This window comes from Hippopotamus amphibius, chromosome 5 (assembly GCF_030028045.1).
Source record: "Hippopotamus amphibius kiboko isolate mHipAmp2 chromosome 5, mHipAmp2.hap2, whole genome shotgun sequence".
Classification (NCBI taxonomy): Eukaryota; Metazoa; Chordata; class Mammalia; order Artiodactyla; family Hippopotamidae; genus Hippopotamus; species Hippopotamus amphibius.
The window spans coordinates 67,902,276-67,916,113 of record NC_080190.1 but is presented as its reverse complement, the minus strand read 5'-3'; the positions used below and the strand labels follow the sequence as shown (position 1 = coordinate 67,916,113).

Genomic DNA, 13,838 nt, shown 5'->3' with positions numbered 1-13,838 from the left:
GGCCATGCCATGCAGCGTGCGGGATCTGAGTTCCCCAAACAGGGATTGAACCCATGCCCCCTGCAGTGGAAGCCCAGAGTCCTAACCACTGGACTGCCAGGGAATTTCCAGAAATTAACACTTTAAGAAAGCCATCAAGTAACTAGAAATTACTTTGATCTTGTATCTGATTATAAGAGCTTGATTCACTAGTGCATTTTTATAATGCTCACAAGATTTTTGCTGTAAATTCTCTGTTCTGAGAGGAAACAAAAAACATGCCCAAACTAACTTTTCAGCTTTTCCTCCTATCACTTAAGTATATCAAATTGCCTGACATTTGGGAAAAATGTGGTAACTGAGAATACAAATAGCAAGGTGAGAAAGATTGTAACTTTAGTTGTCTAATGTACATAATGGGTATTCAGTTTTAGCTTAAACTGGTTTTGACCAGTAAGAATCTCTAGAAGCAATTAAGAATTACTCTTATAAGTTATAAAGATGCACATAAATGTATAAGAAAAGATAAAATATATCTGAATTGGAGTAAAAATGGCACAATGTTAATTTGTTACAGTGTACAGATTTTATAGTACCTGGGAGAAGAAAAAGTTGGAGGGGTAGCATGTTTTACTTCTTTATGAAAGTTTAAGTTATGATAGGAGCTAAGTACATGAATTAATCTTTGTAACTGCCACTCATATGGGTTGTTGCACTTCGGTTCTCACATTAGGAACTGCCAAAAGGTAAACATCTAGTTGCTGAAGTAGCACTTAAAATGAATGGTAATAGATAAGAGAGACTGAGTTAATTTGGGTCTAAAAAATTAAGCTGAAGGACAAATAAGTAAGGACAAAGAATGAAGGATAGTATTCAAAAATGAAGGATGGGAGGGTATGTAAATATTGTAATATTTTACTAGATTCCAAAAAGAATACATGAGTAAAATACTCATAACCTAAAATTTTCTACCACTTTCTGTACTTGGCAGAATGTTAATTAAAAGATTGTTACTTTGTTAGTTATGAGAGAAAATGAATTTTTTAGAATTGAGGTATAGTCGATTTACAGTGTTCTGTTAGGTTTAGGTGTACAGCATAGTGATTCAGTTATACATATTTCGTATCTATTCTTTTTCAGATTCTTTCCCTTTAGGTTATTATAAAATATTGAGTATAGTTACCTGTGCTATATAGTAGGTCCTTGTTGGTATCTCTTTTATATATAGGAGTGTGTATATGTTAATCCCAAACTCCTAATTTATCCCCCCCCTTCCCTTTCCCCTTGGTAACCATAAATGTTTTTTGTGTCTGTGGATCTATTTCTGTTTTATAAATAAATTCATTTGTATCTTTTTTTTTTTTTTAAGTGATATATTTGTCTTTCTCTGGCTGGCTTCACTTAGTATGATAATCTCTAAGTCCATCCATGTTGCTGCAAATGGCATTATTTCATTCTTTTTTATGGCTGAGTAGTATTCCACTATATATATATTTACCGTATCCTTATCCATTCATCTCTTGATGGACATTTAGGTAGCTTCCATGCCTTGGCTGTTGTAAATAGTGCCGCAGTGAACATTGGGGTGGCATGTGTCTTTTGGAATTACAGTTTTCTCCAGGTATATGCCCAGGAGTCGAATTGCAGGATCATGTGGTAGCTCTGTTTTTATTTTTTTAAGGAACCTCCTTAGTAGCTATACCAATTTACATTTCCACCAACAGTGTAGGAAGATTCCTTTTGAGAGAAAATGAATTCAATATAAAGCCATGAAAATAGGAAATATTGTGAATTTAGACATTTTGGAAGGAAAGTTTCTACAGATGTATTGAGCCATTGATTGTATATAATTGAGAAGAAACAGATTTCATCTAGACTGGAAACTACAAGTAATGGAGAAGTGTGTTAAAGAGGTTACGGTTCATTAGAGCAGTTTTCAACCTGTTGACATTTTGGGATAATTCTTTGCTGTGAGTAGCTGTTCTGTGCACTGTAGGATATTTAGCAGCAACCAGTGGCCTCCTTCCATTAAATGCCATTAGCCTCCCACCCCACTCTTGATCAAAAATGTGTCCAGATGTTGCCAAATGTCTCCTGCAAAACTGCTCCCTGTTGGAGCACCAGCATATTAACAGTATGCCTAGCTGTGGTGCCACTTTGAATTCTTCTACACGAGAACAGTTAAGGCCAACATTAAAGCTATATCTTCTTGTTCAGAACTATTGTCCTCTTGCATAATAATAAGGGCTTAAATTGATAATGAGTTGTGGTCATGGTTCTCGGGAGTCTAAAATAATTTACTGGTGCTGATAAAAATGAGTGGTTTTATTAAGAGTGAAGGTAAAACTGAGGTTGTATAAAATAACTTCTTTTTAAAAAGGACTGTGTTCAAAGAGTGTAGTTGCTACTACATATTGAATACAGTGAATGTTCTTTCCCCTGAACTGATAAAATTGAAGAAAAGTAGAGGGAGAAATATGAACTTCCAAAAATGTATATTTATTCAGTAAATTGTCACTTTATTGATAATGTGCAGACATATCAGGTTATATAAAGTTAAGGAATCTTAAAACCAGCTCATTACTTAAGAATCAAAAAAAGTACACATCCACCCCTCCCCCCCCACACCCTCACAAAAAAGGGCCACAGTTGCATTCAGTTGAAGACAGTATGTTAATACGACTTGTGTTGGTGGATCACACACAAGTAGGGTATTATAGCTGTGTGTATGTTATAAAAATGGGTTCTTTTACCTACTGCTTTGGATTTGTAGTATTTTCTATTTAATAAACTTTATGTCAGATACTTGTATATTTGATAATGGCCATAGTGTTCATCAAGTGGTCTGTTGTAATTAATCCTGCAAGTGTTCATTCTGGGTGTTTGCTGCTTTCTGTTATTAAAAATGTATTGCTCTGATTGTCCTTTTTAGTATGTTTCTAATGTTCTTAGGATAAATTTCCTGAAAGCAAAGCTGCTACGGGTCCTGATTTGTTACCTTACTGCTGCCTGGAAAGGTTGAATAAAATAAACTCCTGTCAGAAGCGTATGAGAGGGATGTCCCTGGCAGTCCAGTGGTTGGGGCTCCTCGTTCCCAATGCAGGGGGCACGGGTTCAATCCCTGGTAGGGGAACTAAGATCCTGCATTCAGCACAGCATGCATGGAAAAAAAAGAAAAAGTAGTGTATGAGAAAGCTGACTTAGCATGCCCATGCCTTCTCCCCCACAAAAAAGCCTCCCATGATACATTATCCATATTATTTTTTAGAAAGCGTGTGTGTGTTGGTGTGTACATTGTGTATATGGTTTAAAAAGAAATTCAAACAGTACAAAAACAAACATTAGTTGTCCTCTCCCTTCAGTCTTCCCTACCTCTAATCTCTTTCTTAAAGATTACCAGGGTAAAATGTTTCATTGGATTTCCTTTTAGGAAAAAAAGAAATGCGTAAACCTGTTTGTGTATATAGGGGGGAGAAGTATTATTGTAAGTTTCTAATAATACTTTAAAAATGATTACAAACACAATCACACCCTTTTCTCTAGGTTGCTTTTTTCCCCACTTAATATTCTTGGAAATAATTTCAAAATGGCACTTAGACCCACCTCATTGGGGATGTCTAGAGAGTTGTTTTTAAGGCAATTACAACTATCAGTGTAATAAATAAAAAATTAGCATCTTATTATAGTAGTGTTGTTTTTGTTTACTGCTTCTTACTACTTGCCATGTGTTTATCTTTGAATCACCTGTCCTTTGCTATTTTTTTTTCCATTGAGATGCTTTTCTTCCTCAGTGATTTGTGAGAATATGTATTCTTTTCTTTTTCTCTTTCTTCCTTCCTTCCTTCCTTCCTTTCTTTTTCTTTCTTTCTTTCTCTTTCCCTCCCTTCCTTCCTTCCTTCCTTTCTTGCTGCAATGCACAGCTTGTGGGATCTTAGTTCCTTGACCAGGGATTGAACCTGGGCCATGGCAGTGAAGGCACCGAGTCCTAACCACTGGACTGCCAGGGAATTCCCGAAAACATATTCTTGGAGAGTATTTTTACATTAGAAGGTGATTGGAATTCCCCTCTCCATTAATCTCATGAACAATGTGCAGTATGAAAGGTACTTACTAGATTAGTCTGACTAGACTGATTTGCAGTACCTAATAGAAATGGTATTTAGCCTGAAAGAAAAACAGGAAACATGAGATTGAAGGATCAAATCTTGCATAGTGGTTAAGAGCTGCACTTCGGCATCAAAACTGGATTTGAATGATAGTTCTGCTACTTACTGGCTCTTGTGACCTTTGGCGTTACTTCTGTGCTTTGATTTTTTTCATCTGCGAGATGGGGATATATACGTCTAGAAGGGTCAGCAGACCTTCTCTGTAGAGGGCCAGGTAGTAAATGTAACCTGCTTTGTGGACCGCATGGGAACTCTTTTGCACTGTGTTCTTCTCCTTTACAATCCTTGTCAAAACCCAGTTCTCAGCCCGGTCTACAGCATTATTAGAAAGTGCTCCTGTTATGCCTGGTACTTAGACATTAAGTAGTAACAAATAGCTTGACTAATTGAAATTCTTTTGTGTTAGATTAGTACAGGAGCCAGCAAACTACAGCCTCAGTCCAAATGTGGCCCACTTCCTGTCTTTGTACAGCTGTGAGCTAAAATTTTTAATGGATGAGAATTTTTAAGTGAATGATGTTCACATCATATGAACATTATATGAAATTTTCTAATATCAGTGACTAAAAGTTTTCACTGGAACATAGCCGTGCTCATTCATTGGCATATTATCTGTGGCTACTTATGTACTACAATAGAAGATGTGAATGGTTGCAACATAGACGGTAAGGAATGGCCTGCAAAACCTTAAATATTTGCTATCTGGTGTCCCAGGGTGGAAGAAGGTTTGCTGAATCTTGAGTTCCTCGGGGAAGCCAGATTTTTAATGGGACAAAAGTAGTTAAATTTGTCAGGTGACTAACTTTAATTTGCAGGTATTGACTAGGTAAGATTCTGAGTAGTGTATGGTTTTGTGGAATGAGTGAGACAAGATGAGGGATTATGAGGATTTTCCTTACCAGGATCAATTGGTTTCACTTATTTTTTTGACAGCATGGAGAATTTAAATTCTAGTTTCTTAACAACTCTCCCTACTACCTAGCAAATAGTGGCATCCCCAACTTCGATAATTCTTTTAGTTTTGAGGGGCTACAGTTAACACCCCTGCCTTTTGACTGGAATCTCATTGCTAGAAATTTTGAGAAGCAAGCAAGCAAGCAGAGAGCATCTCTGGAGAAAAACATTATTTCATGAACGATCACTATGGCAGTTCTAAGCTTTAGTTTTGGTAACATTGGTTGCCTATGGCCAATTACTGGGTTGTTTGCACGTTTCTGGACACAGCTATGAAAGCAGCTTGTCATTTAAAATGGCATTTCGAGTTTTTGGTCCCAGCTATGGATTCCCTGTGGCAATAACAATGGTCCGGCCCACGTGATTGGTTCCTTAATAGGACTTAAGGAGGTTCAGATTTGGGCCTGTTTCACTTAGAACAGAACTAGCATGTTCCAGCATGACGAATTAATCTGTATTTTATCTGAAAGTTGTATCTCTAGTCAATTAGTTTTTTTAGCAAACTTTTCTTGTTAAGAGCCTGATTTAGGAGTAGTTTCTAACAGTCCTTCCAGAGTCATTTTTTCCCATTATTTCAGATTTATATCCCTTAGTTTGAACACAGTATTTATTTAACTTTTAAAAAATATACTTATTTATTTTGGCTGCACTGGGTCTTAGTTGCGGCATGTGGAATCTTGGTTGCTGCATGGAAACTCTTAGTTGCATCATGCATGCAGGATCTAGTTCCCTGAACAGGGTTCGAACCTGGGCCCCCTGCATTGGGAGCGCAGGGTCTTACCCACTGGACCACCAGGGAAGTCCGTGAACGCAGTATTTAAATCTGATGATTCAGACATGGCCCACTGCATATTTGAAAGAAAAAAGACAAAGTTAAGTTTCAAATCACCATAAAATGTAGGTTTATAAAATGAAACAAACCTTTCATAAATTATTCCCAGCTCCAGGAATTGATTTGTAAATTTAAGGACTAAATTACCCTGAATTGTTAGGACATGAAGGGAAACTGGAGTGTAGAGTTGAATATAGTGTCCCACAGGGTTTTGCTCTTACCTTCCCCTTTTAAAAAGGGTGGGGGGTAAGGCACACAAAAGTTCATTCCAGAAGGGTGGAGTCCTGGTACTCCTGCTGCCCAGCCTTGCTCTGGAGGTGTTCAGCCATTTGTTCTCGTGCTGCTTTTGGCATGCTATTAGCACTTTCCTTACTATTTTAGATCCTGTTTTATCTGTTGCCTAGAATTTGTTTTTTGGCTGTGCCACGTGGCATGTGGGATCTTAGTTCTCCAACCAGGATCAAACCCACGCCCTCGGCAGTGAAAGCGCGGAGTCCTAACCACTGGACTGCCAGGGAAGTCTCTGTTGCCTGTTTCAACAGCTGTTTCCAGAGGGGAGGTTTACAAGGTGCTGGTGTATAATCTGAATGTAAGTGTATTAGAAAAAGCAACTTGGGGAGAAAACAGTGGTTAATAGAGCACAATCTAATGGGCCAAAACATAATGAATGTGGCTTTCAGTTTTCTATAAAACATTAGCTTTTTAATAAACTCTGCACTTGTTGTATCTTTCTATATGCATTGTCTTTCTTAAATTGCAAAGCTGTTCGTGAACTTTATGATAAAAATTTGGGAGGCAGAATTCTTGGGTTTTGTACATAGAACATTTTCAGCAGCATATGGACATGTATGTGATAGTCTTTATAATTAAATTTGCATATTATTTTTACCTAAAAGGTATCCTGTAGTTTTTTATACTTAAAATATTAAGTAGGTTAAAAGTAAAGTCATCTAGAATCTTAGTATTAAACTTTTTTGTATAATGTCAGAAGTGAAGTTCCCCACCCCTCTCCTGGGTTTCATACTTTGTTTGTATCCTTCCTGACTAGATGTTTAAGTGAATGTATCTATATGTTTTGCATATACTTTCCATTTTTGCTTAATAACAAAACAACAAAAACAAAGCTTTACACACTGGTGACTAACTTGGTTTTTTCACATATGTTATGGGCCATCTTCCTGGTCAGTGTATTTAGACTTCCCTCATTCATTTTAATGGCTGCATACTCCATTATTAATGGATGTACCATATTTCTACAACCAGTCCTCTGCTGATGGACATATGGTTGTATCTAGTTTTTTGCTAGCATTGTAATAGGTAAGGGGCTGTAATGAATGGTAAGGAAGTAGGTAGAACTACAGGAAAAAGTAGAGAAGAAACTTCCTTTGCCATAGTCACTTACTAAATGAAATTTAATAAAAACACTGTCAAAAGTTGAGAGGACCAAAATTGATACTTTTTCTCTGATCTTTTTGCCATGTGTATATCTGAATTCTTTGTTTTTAAAGAAGAAACAGCATTGAAGCATTATTTGGGGGGAAAAACACACACACAAAATCCAGCAACTCAGCATTCATGAGCAACTCTATACTATACCAGTATGTGCCTGTGCAGTGGAAGGAAAACAATTTTGGTAAGGAATTAAAACTTTAGCTTTAAACTTCCAACAGGTTGATATTTATAATGAATGATGAATCAAAAAATTTTAAATATTATGTTGACAGTGCCTTTTTTAGTTTTAAAAAAGTCACCATATCTTTGATATCTTTAATTTCAATTTAAACTTTTCCCCTTTTTCCTTACAAAAAAATCTGAATTTGCAGCCAACAAAAATTAGATATATATTAAGGTATGTATTTCTTCTGACTTGTATTTAAAATATCAATTAACATTTATAAGAGATGTTTGTGGGTCGACTTTATCCTTTTCAAGAAGCCATGTTCACTAATTGCTGAGTTTTATACATATTACAGCAACAGTCCTTTCGTAAGTATGTGCTGCATCCATCTAGATGCTTTGAGATGCTCATGTATTGTTTTATAATTAGCATTGGTAGGTCTTTTTTTGTTAAACCTAAACCTGTGACATATGTTAACACTTATGTGACCTTTTTTCTGCTTTTTGCATTATCTAGGAAATATATCCTGGGCAATTCCAACCATCTCTTTGTCACAAATTCATAGCCTTGTCAGATAAGGAAGGAAAACTACTTCGCAACTATACTCAGAACATAGATACACTGGAACAGGTTGCAGGAATCCAAAGGATAATTCAGTGTCATGGTTAGTAAACTTCAGGATTGCTTTTTCTATTATGTTTTAGTTAGTTTTGTAGGAAAAATTAGGATTAGAAAATAGGCTGCCATCCAGAAATGGATTAACGCTTATTTAATCATGTTATCTGATCAGTTGTAGATAGCTTAAGGAAAGTAAAGTGCAAAAATATGAAACCAGAAACACTGGCCTTGACAGTTGTACAAAATGTCAAATATTAACGTGCCTTAGGATTTCAAAAGTTGTAGCAGTTGCGTACCATTACATTCTTTTAAAACTTTTTTGATTACAAAAGTAATATTAGCCATGGATGAAAAAGACATGGCATCTTTAGTTTACGAAACCAAAAGAACTGCTAAGTAGGGTTTAGGTGTACAGGATTCAGAAATTTGAAGACTTTAAATCTAAAACAACTTTGAACAGACCATTTTCTTATGTATCTAAACTGTTTTCGAAACATAACTGTTAAGCTAAGGTAATAGAGCTGTAAGTCTCCAAGTCTGCAGTTTTAGTCCTGGAGGAGTTGGTATATTTTATTAAAAGAGTAGCTTTAGGAAGCATCATTCTATCAACATCTCTCTCATGGAATCTCTTAAAATTTTTAAGGTCTTTAGCTTTTCTGGTGTCAAACATATATATATATATATATATATATTTTTTTTTATTAATTTATTTTTGGCTGCGTTGGGTCTTCATTGCTGTGCACGGGCCTCTCAGTGCGGTGGCTTCTCTTGTTGCAGAGCATGGGCTCTAGGTGTGCGGGCTTCAGTAGTTGCAGCAAGCGCTTTCAGTAGTTGTGGCTTGCAGCCTCTAGAGCACAGGCTCAGTAGTTGTGGCTCACAGGCTTAGTTGCTCTGACGCATGTGGGATCTTCCCAGACCAGGGATTGAACCTGTGTCCCCTGCATTGGCAGGCAGATTCTTAACCACTGTGCCACCAGGGACGTCCCAAACTTATAACCATTATTTAAGAAATGGAAAAATCCCTTTAATAAAGCATATATTTGTTGGTTGTTTTTAGGTTCCTTTGCAACAGCATCTTGCCTGATTTGTAAATATAAAGTTGACTGTGAAGCTGTACGAGGAGATATTTTTAATCAGGTAATTTATCACCCATATCTTAGGAATTGTGCATGTCTCTGGTCTGTTTCTTTTTGTGCATGTCTCTGGTCTGTTTCTTTTGCCTCAGTCCTTTTTTTTCTGAAAGTATTTATGTGGTACAGAAAACATCCAGGAAGACAAATGTTTGTTACCATTGGGAATTCCAAAGAAATACACAAAAATCTTTCAATACCTTAAGTTGAAAACATTGCTCCATAATTTCTCTGGACTGATGAAATTACCTAATATAAAAGCCTAGAATAAAAACCCAGATCATAAGTGTGGTGTTACTTATATTAGTTACTTACTAATCCTTTTTAGTGCCTGTCAGATTTAGAATCTTAAATTAGTTGTGATAATCCTTTAAAACATTAAAAAAAATTTTGTAAAAAATATTCCATGTATGCTCATTGACAAAAAAATAGGAAAATATGGCAGATAATAAAAACCATCCAGAAATAAATTCTATATGCTTAGCTGCGTATAACCATATAATTATGAGAAGATAGCATATTAAAATGGAATTGTATTGTACAAACTTATTTGTAAAGGTTGTCTCGTGTGTACATACATACACATTGCCTTTTCCTCTTTATAATAGACTCTTATCAAATGTAGGTCTACACAGATATTTAATAGCAGCATACATGGATAATAGCAAAATTGTATTTCATTGTATGTTAATAAACTAATTGGTCAGTGATAGTTGATGTTTAGGTTTTATCCAGTTTTCCCTGCTATTTATCCACAGCTTTTGTGGTTTTTTTTTCTTTTTTTTATAATTTTGAAATGAATTATTGGGAAGAATAGAAATGATGACTCTTTCTAACTCGGGCTTGTCCTCTTTCCTCAACCAAAATCTGGAACGTGCAGGTGGTTCCTCGATGTCCTAGGTGTCCAGCTGATGAACCACTTGCTATCATGAAACCAGAGATTGTCTTTTTTGGTGAAAATTTACCAGAACAGTTTCATAGAGCCATGAAGTATGACAAAGATGAAGTTGATCTTCTCATTGTTATTGGGTCTTCCCTGAAAGTAAGACCAGTAGCACTAATTCCAAGTAAGTTGGTGATTTTTTTTTTAGAGAACCATTTCTATATATTTAGCCATGGGTTGTGGGTCTGTAGACCCAACCCCAATGATCTTAGTCTGTTTTTTGTTAAAGAGTGGTGAAGAGCCAAACTGCCTTTTTTTTTAGATGACAGATTCTTATTCATGAAGATTGGTTAATCTGACATTTCAGTGGTGGGGGGGGAGAGGGCTTTCAAAACTTAATAACAAAGGGAAACAGTTCAACTTAAACTTTTCAGTGGATTGCGTGTTTTTAATGTGGCAGGAATTAGCATCAGGTAGTTTAAATATACTTAGGAAACAGATTAAAAGTAATCCATATTTTTAGTCTTAATATTAGTTGTTAATCTTTCAAATTAAATTGATTTTTGGTCCAGTAAGTTCAGATGTATAGGTTTATACATGTGTAATATACTCATGTAAGATAGAATTTGGGGGCTCAAAATGATTTTGTTTTTGTAAGAATAACAGTCATGCCTTGTCATAATCATTGTATGTATCAGCTCTACCCACAAGGGTGTTCATGTGTATGAAAATGCTCAAATACAATTTAAGTCCCTGTTACTCTCAGGAATATTTCTTTAACCCATGTTCCTATTACTACCTTTTTCTTCCTCTAGTGAGCAAGCAAGGGGGAGGAAGAAAGAGGGACTAATTTCGGTAGCATCACTTGTGCCATAAAAGTGAGGGAAGGAGGAGAGGAGAGAGTAATCAAACCCTTAACTAGAGAATTAAGTTAGACCCCTACACTAGCAAATAGGCAACTAGAGTAAACTGCTGGAAGAAACAAAGAGTTAAAGTCTCTCATTCTGTATCTTTTTTCCTAACCCACATGTAGTGGCTTTAACAGTTTAATTCAATGTGAAATTCTATTAAAGTAGATTACAGGACAATTTTTAACTAAAAATAAAAAAAGAAAATTTAATACATAAGGTTATTTTTGAGGCTTTTTTTTCCTTCTATTTGAACATAAGGCAGAGAACTTAAGTTTTCTGTGGGGTAGTGGTGTGTGTTGATGATAGGAAAAGGTACTTTTTGAAAAATATGACTTTGGTGTATAATTGTGGAGAACAGACTGGTATGAATTTTTACACTTTATATCAGAAGCCATTTAAGCAGAACATCTGTGTACTTGATAGTCTGATGGTATGTAGTTGGTTGTCTTTCTTGGTACTGGGAGCATGTTTTTTTTGTTCTGTTTTGGCTGTGCCGCACGTCTTGTGTTATCTTACTTCCCCGACTAGGCTGTGCCAGTGAAAGCACGGAGTCCTAACCACCAGGGAATTCCATATTAGATTTTTGCATAGTACACTTGTTTTGGCTTTATATTACTGTACCCCCCCTTCCTTTCGCTAATTATTATTTTTTCATCCTATTCTTAGGTTCCATACCCCATGAAGTGCCTCAGATATTAATTAATAGGGAACCTTTGCCTCATCTGCATTTTGATGTAGAGCTTCTTGGAGACTGTGATGTCATTATTAATGAATTGTGTCACAGGTTAGGTGGTGAATATGCCAAACTTTGCTGCAACCCTGTAAAGCTTTTAGAAATTACTGAAAAACCTCCACGAACACAAAAAGAGTTGGCTCATTTGTCAGAGTTGCCACCCACACCCCTCAATATTTCAGAAGGCTCGAGTTCACCAGAAAGAACTTCACCACCAGATTCTTCAATGATTGTCACTCAAATTTTAGACCAAGAAACAAAGAGTAGTATTGATGATCCAGGTGTGTCAGAATCAAAAGACTGTGTCGAAGAAAAATCACAGGAAGTACAGACTTCTATTAGGAGCACTGAAAGTGTCAGTGAACAGTTGGAGAGTCCGGATTTGAAGAATGTTGCCTCCAATACTGGGGAGAAAAATGAAAGAACTTCAGTTGCTGAAACAGTGAGAAAATGCTGGCCAGCTAGACTCGCAAAGGAGCAGATTAGCAAACGGCTTGATGGTAAGAAAGGCTGTTGAACCATTTTGAAGGTGTAATTATTGTAGTGAAATATTTGCAAGTGAGCAGTTTTGGCAGGTTAGGGTAACTTTATGCAACTAAATGTAGTAATTGATTGTGTTTAGAGAAACTGTAAAATTGAGATTTTAAGCCAGAAAAAGATTAACAATATCTTCCATAATATGGGAAAGAAATAGTTTGTAAAAGTGTGTTCTGTACCTTGTGTTGCTCTAGGGAATGAGAAGGTAAAATACTGAGTGCGCTGCCATTTTCTGGTGAGAGCTTTAGCTGGTAGAAATGATTGAGATTTGGGTGCTTACTGCGGGTCAGGGACTTTACATTTTCTGATTTTAGTATTGTGAGGCAGGAACTATACTCTGGTACAGGTGGGAAACCGGGGACCATAGAGGTTAAGTACCCCATGCAAGATAACAACTAGTGTGTGGAAGAACCAGGGTGGATTCCAGGTTCTCTTAACCATTATGTTCTGTTGTTTCAGATTTAGAAAACATCTGGTTCTTCTCCACTGAGTATCAGAAATAGCATCTACCTTGTTTTAGCACATGGAAGTCTTTACCAATTAGTATTAACAGAGGTGAAATCACTTCTTTTTGAAACCACTTAAGCCCAAGTATTAATCTATGGTGAAAAATCCTAATTTAATCAAAATAGAAACTTGTGCTCTTAGATGCAACAACCTTGTACAGCTTGAAACATTAAGTCCCATTCCACTTACCATAAATGGTAAAACTGACAAATTTTAGACAAATGTATTAAGTGTTTTAATCATTTGCTGTAAATAAATTTTAATTCAGCTGAATAAGCCTTTGGGCATTTCCTATACTAGGCACTGCAGCAGATTCTGCAGACACCGATCAAGCTACTGATATTTGCGTATATTTACAAAAATAGGTAAATGAAAAAAAAAGTGATATTTTAAAAGGTAATGCTACTTGGAGGGCACTAGGTTATGGGCGGCTTACTAAAATACATGAGTTCTGACTCTGGTCTTGAACTGGAAGCATAGGGGAAACTAGAAAAAGCACAGAAGAATACAAGAGTCAGAAGTAGAAAAACTACTGTTGATTTAGTCAGGTAAAATAAGTTTCTATCACGTACAAAGTCTGCCCAGGCACTGGCTAATATTGTCTGTCTTTTTGAAAGATGGGTCAAACATACAAAACTCTGCCCCAGGAAACAGGTATTAAACCTTGGTTTTATTCTACCAATTTAGACCTTTAAAAGTACAGGCTTTTGGATTAAGACTGAATTGTCAGATCTACTCCTCTCTCATAGCATTGTGAGCATTTGAAAAGATAACTGATGAAAAGACTGTAAAACTTAACATTTCTAGCTGTTAAAAAACCAAACAGGGACTTCCCTGTGGCCGGGGTTTGATCCCTAGTCAGGGAATTAGAACCCACCTGTCACAACTAAAGACCCGGTGCAGCCAAATAAATACAAACAACAGCTGGACTTTACTCATTTTACTTTATGTATTTATTTATTTAGCTGTG

At 36.3% G+C, this 13,838-nt stretch overlaps 2 protein-coding genes across 10 annotated transcripts in view; one reads left to right on the top strand and one right to left on the bottom strand.

Annotated features, from left to right (window-relative positions):
* Positions 1-13,838, top strand: part of SIRT1 (sirtuin 1) — a 62,749-nt gene that overhangs the window by 45,323 nt on the left and 3,588 nt on the right. For 8 of the 9 annotated variants that reach the window (XM_057734441.1, XM_057734445.1, XM_057734442.1 and 5 more), the window contains 4 exons: positions 8,066-8,213; positions 9,225-9,304; positions 10,178-10,364; positions 11,758-12,324. In XM_057734441.1, the coding sequence (XP_057590424.1) occupies positions 8,066-8,213; positions 9,225-9,304; positions 10,178-10,364; positions 11,758-12,324 (982 nt within the window). Of the gene's footprint in view, positions 1-7,438; positions 7,565-8,065; positions 8,214-9,224; positions 9,305-10,177; positions 10,365-11,757; positions 12,325-13,838 lie in introns of those variants that run through there. The other variant, XM_057734449.1, reaches the window with a different exon arrangement.
* Positions 12,095-13,838, bottom strand: part of HERC4 (HECT and RLD domain containing E3 ubiquitin protein ligase 4) — a 137,453-nt gene continuing 135,709 nt past the window's right edge. The window contains exon 27 of the transcript XR_009053675.1: positions 12,095-12,228. The gene's annotated coding sequence lies outside the window, so the exon portion shown is untranslated. The remainder of the gene's footprint in view (positions 12,229-13,838) is intronic.